The 15000-nt window shown below is 44.9% G+C and overlaps 3 protein-coding genes across 7 annotated transcripts in view; 1 reads left to right on the plus strand and 2 right to left on the minus strand.

Annotated features, from left to right (window-relative positions):
- Positions 1-2693, minus strand: part of ankrd12 (ankyrin repeat domain 12) — a 30692-nt gene extending 27999 nt beyond the window's left edge. For both annotated transcript variants that reach the window (XM_035528219.2, XM_035528218.2), the window contains exon 1: positions 2191-2693. The gene's annotated coding sequence lies outside the window, so the exon portion shown is untranslated. The remainder of the gene's footprint in view (positions 1-2190) is intronic.
- Positions 2694-3586: 893 nt separating this feature from the next.
- ndufv2 (NADH:ubiquinone oxidoreductase core subunit V2) lies at positions 3587-11890 on the minus strand. The gene is made up of 8 exons (XM_027017437.2): positions 11734-11890; positions 11339-11401; positions 9870-9932; positions 8581-8697; positions 7885-8053; positions 6660-6769; positions 4329-4405; positions 3587-3784 (listed from the first exon to the last, which is right to left on the minus strand). Exons 1-8 carry the CDS (start codon positions 11773-11775, stop codon positions 3691-3693), a joined length of 735 nt encoding a protein of 244 aa, XP_026873238.2. The 5' UTR covers positions 11776-11890; the 3' UTR covers positions 3587-3690.
- Positions 11392-15000, plus strand: part of acss2l (acyl-CoA synthetase short chain family member 2 like) — an 11588-nt gene continuing 7979 nt past the window's right edge. For 3 of the 4 annotated variants that reach the window (XM_027017436.3, XM_081723977.1, XM_081723978.1), the window contains exons 1-5: positions 11393-11685; positions 12570-12715; positions 12829-13024; positions 14496-14587; positions 14702-14805. In XM_027017436.3, coding sequence (XP_026873237.2) covers positions 11612-11685; positions 12570-12715; positions 12829-13024; positions 14496-14587; positions 14702-14805 — 612 coding nt within the window. In that variant the 5' untranslated portion in view covers positions 11393-11611. Of the gene's footprint in view, positions 11686-12569; positions 12716-12828; positions 13025-14495; positions 14588-14701; positions 14806-15000 lie in introns of all 4 variants that reach the window. The other variant, XM_081723976.1, reaches the window with a different exon arrangement.

The raw sequence follows: 15000 nt of genomic DNA on the forward strand, positions 1-15000 counted from the left end.
AGTGGTGTTTTAGAGTGGACCAATGTGATCTTTCAGTCTACATCTTTTTTTCTGGTCGTGCACATGCATTTACTCCTGATTTATGGCAAATCAATTGTCTGTTTAACACACTGTACAATTAACCATTTCATTATTGTCACAGATGGTTTTCTGAGGAAGTCTAATCTTTCTAATTGTAGTAAATACAAGAGCCCAAGATTCTATGAATCACATTAAATCACTCAGTGTCCAGATAACGCTGGTTGAAAAACGTGATTTGTTGACTAAATGACCTTTCAGAATCGATTTGTGTGCTTGTATTTCTGGCTCACTTGATAAAAGTGAATGTAAAAATGTGTTTCATGCTAATTTGGCAACCCACAGAAAAATGAGAATGTAAAGCCCGAGTTATAATTTACAACAGGTTATCAAGCATGGAGAAAAGGTTTACTGCCCCTCAAGTGCCACATGTTAAGGCATAACCCATTATCAGCATTAGTTATTTATTAAACATTAAAACGCACTTGCTCTCGTATTTTCCCATTTTCTGTGCTCATCTGGCCACCCCGGACCGTGTCGTTTATCTCCAGACATTTATCTAATGTCAACACATGATAAGAAGCACAAGCACTTTTACTGTGATGCAGCAGTAGAGAAGCTGAGTGCATACACTTCAGTCTAGAAGTCCCGCTTAAGAATATCCCACCACAAAGGCACAAACTCCACGAGGCCTTGTGCACATGAGCAAATGTCTAAAATGAGGGTCAATGGGAAAACAACAGGAACCACAAACTCTTATCGGCTGGCCAGTGGCCCAGTGGAAAAGTGATATCTCTGGATAATCCTTAACGTGTCATTTTGCAAGTGTTTAGTGATGCAGAAATCTGATTGAGATTCCATAATAAAAAATACCTTGCTCAAAAGACAAGGAGCCCCAGCTTAAGAGGTACGACATGGAGGTACGTGGTCAAAAGGTACGTGTGCACGTGCACACACACGAATTCAGAAAATAAACGGTTACAAGAACACACGTGACTTAGAAGGCTAAAAAGCAAGAAACAGCTGTCTTAAGACAATAAAGGTTATGGTTATACAGTTAAATCTGTATCTCTATATACAAGGTATTTTGACCATGTCGCATGGTTGATGTTCGTGATCTGAAACACACTGGCAAATTGTTAGCGGTTTTGAAAAAGGGATGTGTTTAATATTACATCTCGTGCGTAGTATGTGACTAGGAGTTGCATGCGTAAATTCGCGTGAATTCAGTTGTAGCACTAGTAAACAACGTAGCATTCGTGTAGAAACACCTAGGAAAATTAGAAATGCCTGGTACAGGGTGCTCTCGACTGAAGATGCCTTGGTGCGTCCTTTAGACAAAAGGCTTCTGTGCGCGAAGGACGGTCACCAGATAAAGCTTTGTGGCAACACACCCCCAAATGCTATGCTGCACAGCTACAACGGCTGTTTTGCTACTGCACGAGAAACGCTCGCGTGGCGCAGATGCAACCAGCAGAACAGAGAAATCATATCAGTTTCCAGAGTGAAAACAATTTACAAACAGAAATTTAAAAATCGATTTAAAATATGCACGAAGTGTCAGAAAAATACAACGACGTTGCAATCCCAACTTGTAGAAAAATTACAATACGTGCACCCCCGGTATTATATTGTCTACACTTCGTAAACGTGGTTTATCAAAATACAACCCAGATAGCCAGCTAGTAAGGTTCCTGCATGCGGTGCAGACTGCGCCACCCCTATACGGACAGACAAAAGCCCACGGTTGCGTTGACGTCGCCCCTTCGGCGCTGTCCTGGCTCGGTTACGTGTTGTGATGACTCGCTACGTTAGCAAACCGAGAACACTGCACGTATTCCGTCCCAGTCCTGAAAGATCAAACCTGGCTGTCACTGCCTTTCCGTCGTCGACACGCCGTAGCGCACATAGCCGTTAACGATACTCGCTGCTTCGGGGTAAATAAATTGTCCGTCCATGTGCTCGGAATGCGGTTAAGCCAGAGATAGCTTACAGATAGCCAACGGTACACAAATACGACACGATTTTTGTGCAAGTACAACACCATCCCGTTAAGGTAACTAGCTAGCTATTCACTTCAACGTTGAAGTTAGCTGGCTAGCCTAGCTAAGCTAGCTTGCTGTGGTTAGCAAAATGCAATCAAAAAGTCCAAAAGGAGTCCTTTCTGCTTACCGTAGCAACGCTTTTCGATCTCCCTGTAATATTTCGGGTCCTAGTTAAAGATTCCTACCGGTTCTGGCGTTCAAAATGTTGAAAAATGCTTGTTAAGCTACGACGGAGTGTCGTTTGTGGCCAGCTTTCAGGCTGGTGTGAAAACATCCCAGTTACTCGCCGTCGCTAAGAAAAGCCCAGCAACGCCGCGCGCTCATTGGCACGCGCCCGACCACGTGATCGCTCGAGCCTCACAGAAGCTCAAAAAGGTTCGCGACTGCTCGCTCGTGGGATAGCTTTATATTCCATTTTAAACGGACGCCGTATTTTGTACTAATGTCTAGCTAATAAATGCGCCGCTGTTTGTTGCTGGCGAGAACGGCGGCGGCGGCGTTTTTTATTGGCGTCAACGTTGGCTCGAAATTCTCCTCAGAAAAGTAAACGTGATCGAGAAAGGGTGAGGTGACGCTCGGGCGCCTGACGTCATCTTTTTCCGTTCGACGCCGCGGCCACCGGGAACGTTCTCGAACACGTCCGAGGGTCGAGACGACGGATTTATTGATGAGTGGAGTAAATATTATTTCCTCTTTTTAATTCACACATTTTCAGATCGCAGTCTGCCGATGCGCGCGTGCGGTTTTTTGGGTTTGTTTTGTTTTTTTTTAGCTCGGAGTTCAGTATCTCGCGCCGGCTCGTTTGTGGCGCAGTGGTATTTGCATGATGTAGAACCAGTCGCGCGTGCGCAGTTGGCCGCCGTTATGTTGCAGAACGAGCTCAAATCGCAGGGGAGAAGTGCGGTCTGGGGGATGGGAACGGGCTAGACGAGCGAGGAGGCTGACGGCTGGAGCTGCGCTCGCACACTGCAACACGCTACAGCGGCTTTAGCGCACGCCGTGCCTTCCTCCGGTGCTTTGCGGCGAGCGCACCAGTACGTAGCATCTAGCGCATCTTATCACGGGTGGCTGACTGATTTAAGGGGCTGCGTTATAGTCGAAATGAGGCATAATTTGTAATCCACACTGGCAGTATGAATGCAGCATTTGTAATAAAGACAAGATTCGTGTCGGAACGCTTTTCGGCTGTCATCTTTTCATGTGGCTACACCGCACATTGGTTTTGAATAGGTAGCTACCCAGTTCTGGTTGAATGTCCACATTGCTATATCCTAGATTAATACTACATTAGCATATCGGCTGTTGTTAACATTAACTAATGCTTTAGTTAAGACAGCGGCCTTTACATTTTACAGTTCAGACCACATTGACACCCGGTTCCAAATATCTATGCACTTACACAAGTTATACCACATAAATGGGATGTTGACTGTGTGAAGTGGAGGTTTTATCCATTAATATTTTATGAGGGGAAAAAAATTCTTTTCCTAGCTGGTGTGGGTGCAAAACAAATTGGACCACACTACAGTTACTAACATTTTATTTACATTTATAAATGTCATTGACGTTTATAAGAACTCAGGTCAAGCCAGGCAGGAGCCCGTTGTGCAGATGGTCCCTCAGGTGTTTATAAGTCGGACCGGACCCCGAAACCAGGGCCAGGGGGTGGGCCAGTTAGTGAGGTCAGTCCTCCAGCGGGTTCACAGGAGAAACGGCCACTCCTGTGCACAAAAAGATTGTGATTAGTCAGTATAGCCAGTGCCGAGTTGTTCTCCAAACAAAATGTATTTAAAGCTTCCCAATTGTAATCGTGTGCGTTTGTGGAGTTAACTAATTAAAATTGCAAGTAAAGATATGTAATTGCATGAGGAAACCTGATATCAGTGACTGGTAAATGCATACATTGTGTAAATAAAAATAGGGTTGTTGACTGGTCAAGAAAGCTGTTTAGAGATTATGTTTAAATGCATTAGAGACATTTTCAAATGACACTGTCAGTCTGGGCAAAAATGTGCTTGGTGGAAGAATTAAAAGGACATTTAGATCTGGCCAAATCTGAGGCAGACTTAAAACTCCACAACAGAACTGGTCCTAGTGAAAAGACAAGTACATGCTCATGTGTCATCACAACACGTTTCATCATCAGGAACAGAAACCTACGCTGGCGACTGCCTTTCTCTCTTACTGCACTGGAAAGCATTACACAGAACAAAAGTGATGACCTTTCTAGTCATTTCTCCCCTAAAGCGGGCAGGCCCGCCGTACCTGGGCCCTGGTGGAGGCACTCTGCCTGCTTTTAGTTCATCGATGATGTGCTCAATGTCTGAAGGCTTCAGGTCCTCCTGGGAAACAATAGGGGAAGAACACACTCGTAAACGGGTTACATGCTCCCCCTTTGCCGTGTGCCGCCGGCGCAGGGGATCAGCCTCGTGAATCACGCGGGTGTTCCCCCCCCCAGTGCTTTGATTACTCGCTGAACGTTCTGAAACCCAGCCACTCCCTTGTCCACAAACGGCAGCTTGGCAAGTCAATTCCCACTGGACGCTGGTTGTGAAAGTGTGACTCCTGAGTGCGAGTCCACAGGAGATGTGGTTCACTGGCCCATTTAGCCTGCAGGCACAAGTCTAGAACCAGCTGCAGCATTGAGCTGCTCCCTTTATGGAGATACAGGCATCTGTGGCATGGGGCCCAGGAGTGCACACTCACTGCACATGCCGGAAGTCCTCAATACTCCGTCGTTGTGGATGTAAGCGCTAACCTACGGAGGCCACCTATTTGACAGCATGCACGTGGCTGACGCACAGCGTCCTTGAAAGGTGGCGGCGAGAGGTGAGGTTTGTTGCGGAGGAAACACATGAGCTGTCACATTCCTCATGCAGCGAGGGTGAGGTTTAAAGCATAGGTGGGAACTGGCCAAGGGTAGTAGGGGACGAGGAAACACACACACGTTCTTACATCTATTATACCAGCAGTAAGTCGGTTAGCACTTCAGTTATTTAAACTCAACTCAAAATCTCCATAACCCCCCACCCACACTAGTTTCAGGAGCATTAATAGAAGAAGCTACATCACAGATAGGAAGCAAAAATCAAGTTGTGCCAGCAGCTCAAAACGGTGTTGATTATTAACCCTATGAGTGGAACCAGCCAGCCCATTCTTAGCTGCCGAGTCCCAACAAGCGACTGACTTTCCATTTAACTGTGAGGTCACCATGAATGCCACTGCTCTCCCCAGCAGCTCGAAGGCAGTTCTGGTTCACGTAAGCAGACCCTGAACGGAATTTACCTATCAGTCCAACAGCTCTTTGAGTCACTAGTTCATATTTCATAAAATGACTTTGCATTTGCATTACTACACACACACACACACACACATATATATATATATACACACACACACACACAAACACATATATACACACACACACACACACACACACATATATACACACACATATATATACACACACACACACACTCACACTCACACACACACACACATAAAAGAACACCTCTTGTCTTCAGATGTGATCGTGGAAGATTAACATGTCTTTCTTTTTTTTTCCAGTACAGGAGGCTCTTGTGTATTATTGTAGCTGTAAAAATGAATATAACTTTTTTTTTTTTGCTGGTATCTAATTTTCAAAATCTGCACAAAGGAAGAGGTCCTTTTAACTAGACTGCCATTCAAGAGGACAGTATTATAGGACTACGGCATTTTGAACTATCAGTAGAAACGTGTAGGGCAATCCATAAGACATCCATAAAGGCATATTATATAGAATATTATAGTATATAATAGAGTATTAATGCTTCAGTGGCATTTGTTCATGGTTTGAGGTTGCTGTATGAATAACTCATATTCCATTTATGATACCAGCACAACAGTTATTCAGCAGGGTGAAAAACTACTTTTGCAGTCAGAATGAGTCAGTCAGGAGAAACATGTCTGTTAGGCTTTACTTCCAAGGGAAGTACTAAGTACGATCATCAATCACAATCTTTAACAAATTCAACAATACATTTTGCTGTATGTCGTCGGCTTAGCACTTAGCACTTGTAACTTGCTTGTGTTCTGCATGTGACCACTAGCATGACATAGTGGGTGCGTGCATGTCCAAAAACAGCAACGAGACAGGACTCGCGCAATAAAAACAACGAGACGGGACTCCCGTATTAAAAACAACAACGAGACAGGACTCGCGCAATAAAAACAACGAGACGGGACTCCCGTATTAAAAACAACAACGAGACAGGACTCGCGCATTAAAAACAACGAGACAGGACTCCCGTATTTAAAACAACGAGACAGGACTCCCGTATTTAAAACAACGAGACAGGACTCGCGCATTAAAAACAACGAGACAGGACTCGCGCATTAAAAGCAACGAGACGGGACTCCCGTATTAAAAACAACAACGAGACGGGACTCTGCACTACAAGCAGGAAATGCACACATCATCTCCATCTGCATCTTAGAAAGGCCAGCCAGGGCAGAACCTCCCTTAGAGCTGATGTTGAAACGAAGCCGTTTGGAGGGCTGTGTACGAGTGCTCTCATCTGTAATGTGCTTGGAAACCTGAATAACCGTACTTACATAATAGAGGTCGTTGATTTGAACCATCGGGGCGTTCACACACGCACCAAGACATTCGACTTCTATAAGTGTGAACAGCTTGTCTGGTGTGGTCTCTCCAACTTTGATACCTAAGGACGGGAAAGGGGTGGTTTTAGGCATTTGAAGAATCAAATATAACTAATAAATCTTAGAGATGTAAGGATGTTTCCGATTAAAAAAATCACAAATGCAGCAATTAAACTAACCCTGCGTTTTACCAAGTGTTAATTACTGCATTTGTATATGCATTTATTCACAGTGTCATTCTAATTAACAATGTAAAGTAATGCATTTATTATGTCACAGGTTATGCAAAGGAAAGCTTGGTATTTGTTTAGTGTCAGTTAATTCTAATCTCCTGTGTGCGGCTGTATTAAATTTAATTTGTGTGTGTCCATGTTTGGTGGAGAAATTAAATTTGTACATCTGTATTTTTTTTTATTATTACTATTACATTAAGATGCATAAAAATATTTAAGTGGGATTAACTGACCAAAGTCTTTTGATACTAGGTGTAATAACTTGTCATGGTGTCTTTTCACTACTCATAATTAAGAACACATGTAGCCCAAAATAGAAAAAACAAAAACCACCGTTTCCTGAATCATGATCCATGTGTCATGATGATAATGTATCACTAATTGCCTGGATGATGTACATACACAAACACACCACTTAATTGGAAATCTGTACTTGTACCTACATTCACTAGTGCTCTGTAGATGTGTTTTATGCATGCCTAGTTACAGGTGGCTGCAGATCTGTTGATTTGCATTTCAGTGCCTTACCAAAGGACATAAGGGTAATGACGGTAATGCTGATATGTTAGCATCAGGCACGGTGAAGGTCATTGAAACTGTGGACTTGACAGTAGTCTGCCAGCTAAACATATCCCACCAACCAGCCCTGTAGTCAGAAACTGACCACTGAAGAACTGATGGACAGTCAACACTGTGCACGGAGACAGATGTTTAAAGGTTCTTGCAGGTGGTGGTTTTAAGTGTGTGTGTGTGTGTGTATTCGTATATATTATACACACACAGCCACTGAGATACTATACATGAGGCTACAGACTAGGTGGACCTTGTGACTCCAGTTTGTTCTGATCAGGAAGGAGCAGCTCAGTAAAGTCAGCCACCCTTCAGAGACTCCTCACACGCTTAACATGGCCCCCTGGTGGAGGGTGGGGACACTGCACGCTTACCCAGCTTGTTCTGGATGGTCTGCAGGATGCTGTCCGAGGCGCACAGCATGCACGGCGTGGTGGTGCACACCTGGATGTGGTATTTCCCCACCGGCTGGCGGAGGAACATGGTGTAGAATGTAGCCACCTCGTACACCCTCATCGGTGGGATCTCCAGGACCTCGGCCACCTGGAAAACAAGACGACCTTCAGATGAGTTACTGTGTCACAGAGCATGAAAATAATTTCTGATATGTAGCTTTATAAAGATTATTTTGTCGAATTTGGTTTTGGTTACAATGACCAAAAAAAAAAAGCTAACAAAAAAAGCAAACCACATGGTAACTGCCTAATGACAAAACTGTATAAATCCTTTTTTTCATCCATTATTCAATAATGAATAATTATTTATTAATTAATTATAATCCATTATTCAAAATAATGACAAAGGCGAATGACTATCAGGCTCTTTTACTATGTAGATTGTATATTCACAGCATCAAACTTCATGAGCTGACAGCATAACTCATGATCTAAGAGAGCAGAGTTCACCCCAGCCTGTAAACAACTCCAACCTTTTAATTTCCTCAGCCCTTCCTAAAAACTGACCAAGCCATGCAGCCAATCATCTAAATGCAACAGCACACGCAATATACTCCTAAGACGTTCTGTTATTCTAACATCCAGCCGCGGTTGCCACAGTGCGGCGGTTTTTACCTTGTTCATTGCCGAGACGGGGAGCCAGCCGTGCTGTCTCTGGGCCAAGTCCAGGACAGGCAGGGTGGCAGCCTGCTTGTGGCCTTTGGGATAGTTGTTGATTATGGCTTCAACTCTCTACCACCAAACAAAACGTATACGTTAGCACACAAACTGTAAACAGTAAGTCGCTCAGTTCACCACCAATCGGGCACCGGGGATTTTACTGCTGCCTGTCTGACAAAGGGCTCCAGTGTGACCCGCTGACCTGCCCAGGAAACGGACTCTGGTGGGACGACATACCTTCCGATGCCAAGCTTTGGTTGCCCAGGAAACCTAAGTTCTATTTGCCCTCGGTTATTATGGAAAAACTAGAGATACATGAATGCCATTTTTGTATGTTCAATAATACGTGCTTTTTGGTACTTATATCCAAGTTATCTGTGGATATTTTCTCTCACCTAGATAATGGTTGCTGTGGCAGTGAAATACAAAAATCCACAATTGTCAATTATGTCTAGATCTTGACATTCCTTGCAGTCTGTTCTTTACTGGGACAGCTTTCACTACACTTGCATCACAAAGGGCATCGCATCGGATGTGGGTAGAGCACAAGAGCATGGTGTAAGACCAACACCCTGTATTTGGACATGCGGGTACGGTGTAAGACCAACACCCTGTATTTGGACATGCGGGTACGGTGTAAGACCAACACCCTGTATTTGGACATGCGGGTACGGTGTAAGACCAACACCCTGTATTTGGACATGCGGGTACGGTGTAAGACCAACACCCTGTATTTGGACATGCGGGTACGGTGTAAGACCAACACCCTGTATTTGGACATGCGGGTACGGTGTAAGACCAACACCCTGTATTTGGACATGCGGGTACGGTGTAAGACCAACACCCTGTATTTGGACATGCGGGTACGGTGTAAGACCAACACCCTGTATTTGGACATGCGGGTACGGTGTAAGACCAACACCCTGTATTTGGACATGCGGGTACGGTGTAAGACCAACACCCTGTATTTGGACATGCGGGTACGGTGTAAGACCAACACCCTGTATTTGGACATGCGGGTACGGTGTAAGACCAACATCCTGTATTTGGACATGCGGGTACGGTGTAAGACCAACACCCTGTATTTGGACATGCAGGTACGGTGTAAGACCAACACCCTGTATCTGGACATGTGAGTACAGTATAAGACCAACACTTTATATTTGAACATGCGGGTACAGTATAAGACCAACACCTTATACAACACCAACACCTTATAACTTGGGAGTAAGATGCAGGCTCACCTTCATGTTCTCAGGGGTGAACTCGAATGGAGTGTCTGGATTATTTTCTGGTGTATCTTTATGCTGAAATAAAATTAAAGACAATTATTCTGTCTTTGAATTACTGAATAAACTTAGTTTAAAGCTGCTTTCTGTGAGAATGAATTGGTTTTACCATTAATAAGTTATGAAAACTTGTCCAAAACAGCAAGCATTAAAATGTGTTTGACACAATGTCCAACCCAAATGCACATTGTGCATCTAAGTGGCAAAACTGCTTTGCTTATATGTGGGCTGCAGTTTGTCACATCTCACATTTAAATCACTTCTGTGTTTCTCCTAATGAGGATATATACTAGAATACAGGATTGTATAATATGATTTTGAACAAAGGACCACATTTACACATCTCCATCTTAACATCCAATCTTAACAACCAATCACTTTTCTTTCCTTCCATACATTGCCACCCACAAACCACCTTCTTTGTTTTTTATTTTACTTTTCAAACCTAACAGGGTTTCAGCTATCAAGCTACAAGATGCCTCCCCCTTGAACAGAATGCTTCTTAGCGCGCCACCATTTTTTGATGGACCTCAGACAGATTATATTTAGTCTAGCTCTCAATGTTTTATGTATATCAGATTTTTTTTTTTTTAATCTAGCACTTTAATCCAGTTTTGACTAACAGCTTTCAATTAGCCACATGTCTAGGCTCCATTTCTAGCTCCTATCAAGCTCTTATGCAGTGTTTCTCAACCTTGACCTCAGGACCCACCAGACAGTCCATATTTTTGCTCTAACCCAGCTCCCAGGTCTTCGGTGTTTTTCATTTCCTGCTTTAGGGATGCTGGTAGCTGGATGAAGCAGTCTAGTTGGTGGAACCCGAGCACCGGGTTGAGGAACGGACCCACGTGTGGGTCGGCTCTGACGCTGACTTTTTTTTACATGGTTGTCATATTAGGGGACAACGCTAAATACCCAATATATATCATGATGATGCTGTGACCTCTTGACTGGCTCAATATTAAGGTGACCTAAAAAAGCTGCTCCAGAAAGCAGGTGACATCCTTTCCACCTTTCAAATCCACGTCATATTAACATAGAAGATTAAAGATAAAATTCTGCCCTCAGCAGGTGTACCAGTAAGAGTCAACCCTTTGCCCCCCCCCCCCAAAAAAAAGCTCTTCGCTACTAATAAGATCCACTGAATTCCTCGCCTACTTCTAAATCAAATCCTGGTTAGTGTGGAACCTTGACAGAGGGTTAAGAATAAAGCCTTTGTTGAATGACATTAATGTGTCAAAATATGTTACTTGACTAGTAATCGGAAGGTTGCTGGTTCAAGTCCCCCCACTGCTAGGTTGCCACTGTTGAGTCCCCGAGCAAGGCCCATAACCCTCAATTATTCAAGTTGTACTCAATCATAATTGTAGGTCATCTAAATGCTATAAAATACATGTCAAAACAAAAGAGCCAAAAGTTGGTACCACAAAGATCCCTCCTGCTGCGGCGCGGGCGACAGACCGGTGTAGGCTGCGGACGTGCGTGCCCTGCGAACACGAAAGGCGAGACGGGGGTTATTGTTTTAAAAAGCAACTACGACAAAAACCAAACTCCACCTCTAGTCGTGGTTCGTTCACGTTGCGCGCTGAGCCTTGTCGCCGTGTTTACAAGGTGTTTACAACGTTGAACGTGTCACAGGAACAGGAATTTAGTTAAAAGAACCGAGCTGTAACCCACTGCCATTAACTAGCACAGCTATGCTAGCTTGCCCTTGCAGGATGTCACAGCTTGGCTTTCCGGATTCACACCAAAACAACACCGTTTCCCACAGGTATGCGAAATATTATGCATTGAAATGTAACGCGTTGAAACGACTTACCGCATGCGACAACGCTGACCGAAGCGCAGAGGATAATAACATGTTTGTCGGCGCTTCTTGGATTTACGATGGCGGACATCAACACGAGAACGACGTGAGATCGATTCAGCGGGTCTGCTTGAGCTCTCCAGGCCGTGTAATCGAAAACGGATAGCGTGTTGTACTGCGCATGCAAACTCGACCCTGACAGGCAAATGCGCGTCAGTGTCTTATTATAGTGAAACGGGCACAGCTCCATATAATTACTGTGCAATAACAGCTATGCAATCATTAGCTCTTTATGTTGATCTTTAGAAATTATGATTAGCGCACAACTCTATGCGCCTACCAAACTGCATGGGGACTAAAACCACTGTTTTCTAGTTGAATTTAATTTAAAGGCTTTGGCATGCACGTTATGGCCAGCCAACACGTTCTATTCTGTAAAGTTTTTTTTTTTCTTTGAAGCCTTCTTTTTTGAAAAAAAAAATCAGCAACAAAAAGCAAATAGGAAGATGTGTACCACAGATGACAAAGATGAACTTTTCTGTAAATGTGTTACACTGGACGGTGAGGAGGCGAGTTTTTCTGTCGGTCCGCCGACCACTGTCCCCTGCGCGTCCCTTGCGCGTCTCAAGCGCGTCCGCCTCCGTAATGGGGCCAGCAGGAGAGAGTTCGTCAGGCCAGTGAAAAAGTAGGAGTGCCAAACGGAGCGCTGCGATTGGCTCATGAACCGAGGCGGGCTGCCACCATAAAGCGCTTCATAGCTGAATTACGGGGCAGATCGCTGCCGTTAACGCCTTCGGGAGGTACAGCACTAAGGAGTGTGGAATCGTCAACTTCTTTCCATCCTACAGCCATCTGACAGTCATGGTGGTCCCAGGTCGTCAGGACAAAGAGGAGAAGATATACTACCCCCCAGAGGATCTGCAAATGAACGCTCACGTGCCAAATTTTAACTCATACCTTGCCTTATACAAAAGGTCCATCGAGGAACCCGAAGGTAAGACAGCTTAGAAACGAGTTCCCCGCTACAGGCCAACACAAACAGACATCGGTTGTGGGGCTATGTTATAGTGTTATCCCAAGCTTGTGCACGTCTGTTGACCCCCGCAGAGTTCTGGAGGGACGCGGCTCAGGAGTTCTACTGGAAGGAGTCTCCATCAGGCCAGATACTGCAGTTCAACTTTGATGTCACCAAGGGAAACATAAGCATGAAGTTCATGGCAGGAGCCAAGACCAACATGTGTTACAACGTGCTGGATCGCAACGTGCTGGACCGGAACCTCGGCGAGAAAGTCGCGTACCTCTGGTGAGCGAACCGGCTTTGGACCGTTCTCGTACGAGAGAGCGCACAGGTCACATCATGTTTTCAGGCCTCTGCAGGAGAACTGCACCTCACACAGTCTGGGCACCCACAGTGTAACTCAGCAAAACGTTGTCCATTCAGTTAGGAGAAACTAACATGATATATGAAATTGATGGGAAGACACACAATAGGGCTTCTAGACAGTCACAATAATTCAGACAACCTGAAGTCCACCCACCATATTTTTGCGTTTTTCTTCCACCATGTTGAATTAACCCGAGTACAGTTAAACTGAATCTAATGTGACATCATATGTGTATATTTAAATCTGTAGGAGCCGATCGACATTATGTATGATTATAATCCTTTATGGCAAGCTTTGATAATTTGGTTGTTCCTCCAGAAACCTTTACAGGGAACAGTGCTCCACCTTTATAAAGCATCTTAAAGTTTCCCAACTCCCTTCTTCACCATGTAAAATGCAAGTGTTATCATAATTATAGTGTTCTTAAACAATGGGCAATAATCAACCACAGATTGTGCCACAACGGTCAAGCCATAGTCAAAGGGATGATGAATGAAGGATCTATTTGCATTATCTCTAAGCAAATACCGTAGGGGTTTCAGGTGTTTACACAGAAATTTCACTTAGTTACAAGCCAAACATGTTATGATGGGACACAATCAGACTGGACCCTACAGTAATCTGTCCCTCTTCTAGACTGTCCCTGGTCTTGGCTCAACCTCTCCTCTGACTGGATACCTGGGGGGCCAGGGGTCAGTTAGACATTAACCCAGAGCCGTTGCATGCGTTTAGGCTCTGGCTGTCTCATCGTGTCTGTCCCTGTTTAAGGCTGCATGGACCACTGCAGACGCGCGGAGGAGTTCCAGGAAATGAGGTTCAGGAAGGGTTCGTTAGCTGCAGCGCATCGTGAGGCAATGCTTTTTGTCACAGCTGCAAGGTCACTTTGGGTTGGGCTGCCTGTCAACAACCCCTCCTCTATGATCGCGTCGAACAGCTGCAGAAGCCCAGTATGCACGCATTCGCTTGCACAGTCACTCCGTGCACGCGTGTTCCAGGATGACACGGCACTTGTACCACGTGGCAGGAGCCAAACCAAACAGCGAAGCTTCGAACAGTGTGTGACATATCGTCGTTTGGTGATTTGGCTGTTCTTTTACCTTTTGCAACGAACAAGTACTACCGTCTAAATGCGATACGGGCCTGGGTGCCAGGGAACATGTTATCTTCTCCTGAAAATGGGGTGCACCGCTGGTATAAGAGCAGGCCAAGGTGGCCATCATGCCAGATCTGCGCATGACAATTAGGTTAATAATTAGGTATACGAGCAATTAGTTTGTCTTACCTCTTCTAATGTAGAAATCCCCCTTGTGAATTATGCAGCGTGACTTCACAGCCCTGACTTTTACACCCAACGTTTCTTGACGACTGGGTACTGAAACTCTTCTGTAGGGAGGGGAACTTGCCTGCCCATCATCAGACCATCACCTACGGGCAGCTGCTGAAGCAGGTGTGCAGATGTGCCAACGCCCTGAAGCAGACGGGTAAGTCCCTGTCTGCTTCTGCTCGCCTCTGTCAGTGACCAGACAGATGACTAACTGGAAGTAGATGGGCTTGAATGAACCTTGAATGAACATAGTGACTGGTTTCCTGTTCAGGTGTGAAGAAAGGTGACCGAGTGGCCATATACTTACCTATGATCCCAGAGCTGGTGGTGACCATGCTGGCCTGTGCCAGAATAGGGGCTGTACATTCTGCTGTGGTAAGTATACATACACCCCCCCACAAACCCCGCCCGAATACCTGCATCTGCTGCAAAAGAAAACTGTTTCACTGGAGCATCATTTTTGTCGGGGAGGCACTGCCCATCACATTTTGCTTCCCAGTCCGTTTTGGTGGGGCAGCTCGTTGAGAGACTGCCCCTGGTCTCACCCCACAGACAGCTTTGTGCTGTCAG

Source organism: Electrophorus electricus, chromosome 11, assembly GCF_041902795.1.
Source record: "Electrophorus electricus isolate QZ-2024a chromosome 11, ASM4190279v1, whole genome shotgun sequence".
Taxonomy (NCBI): Eukaryota; Metazoa; Chordata; class Actinopteri; order Gymnotiformes; family Gymnotidae; genus Electrophorus; species Electrophorus electricus.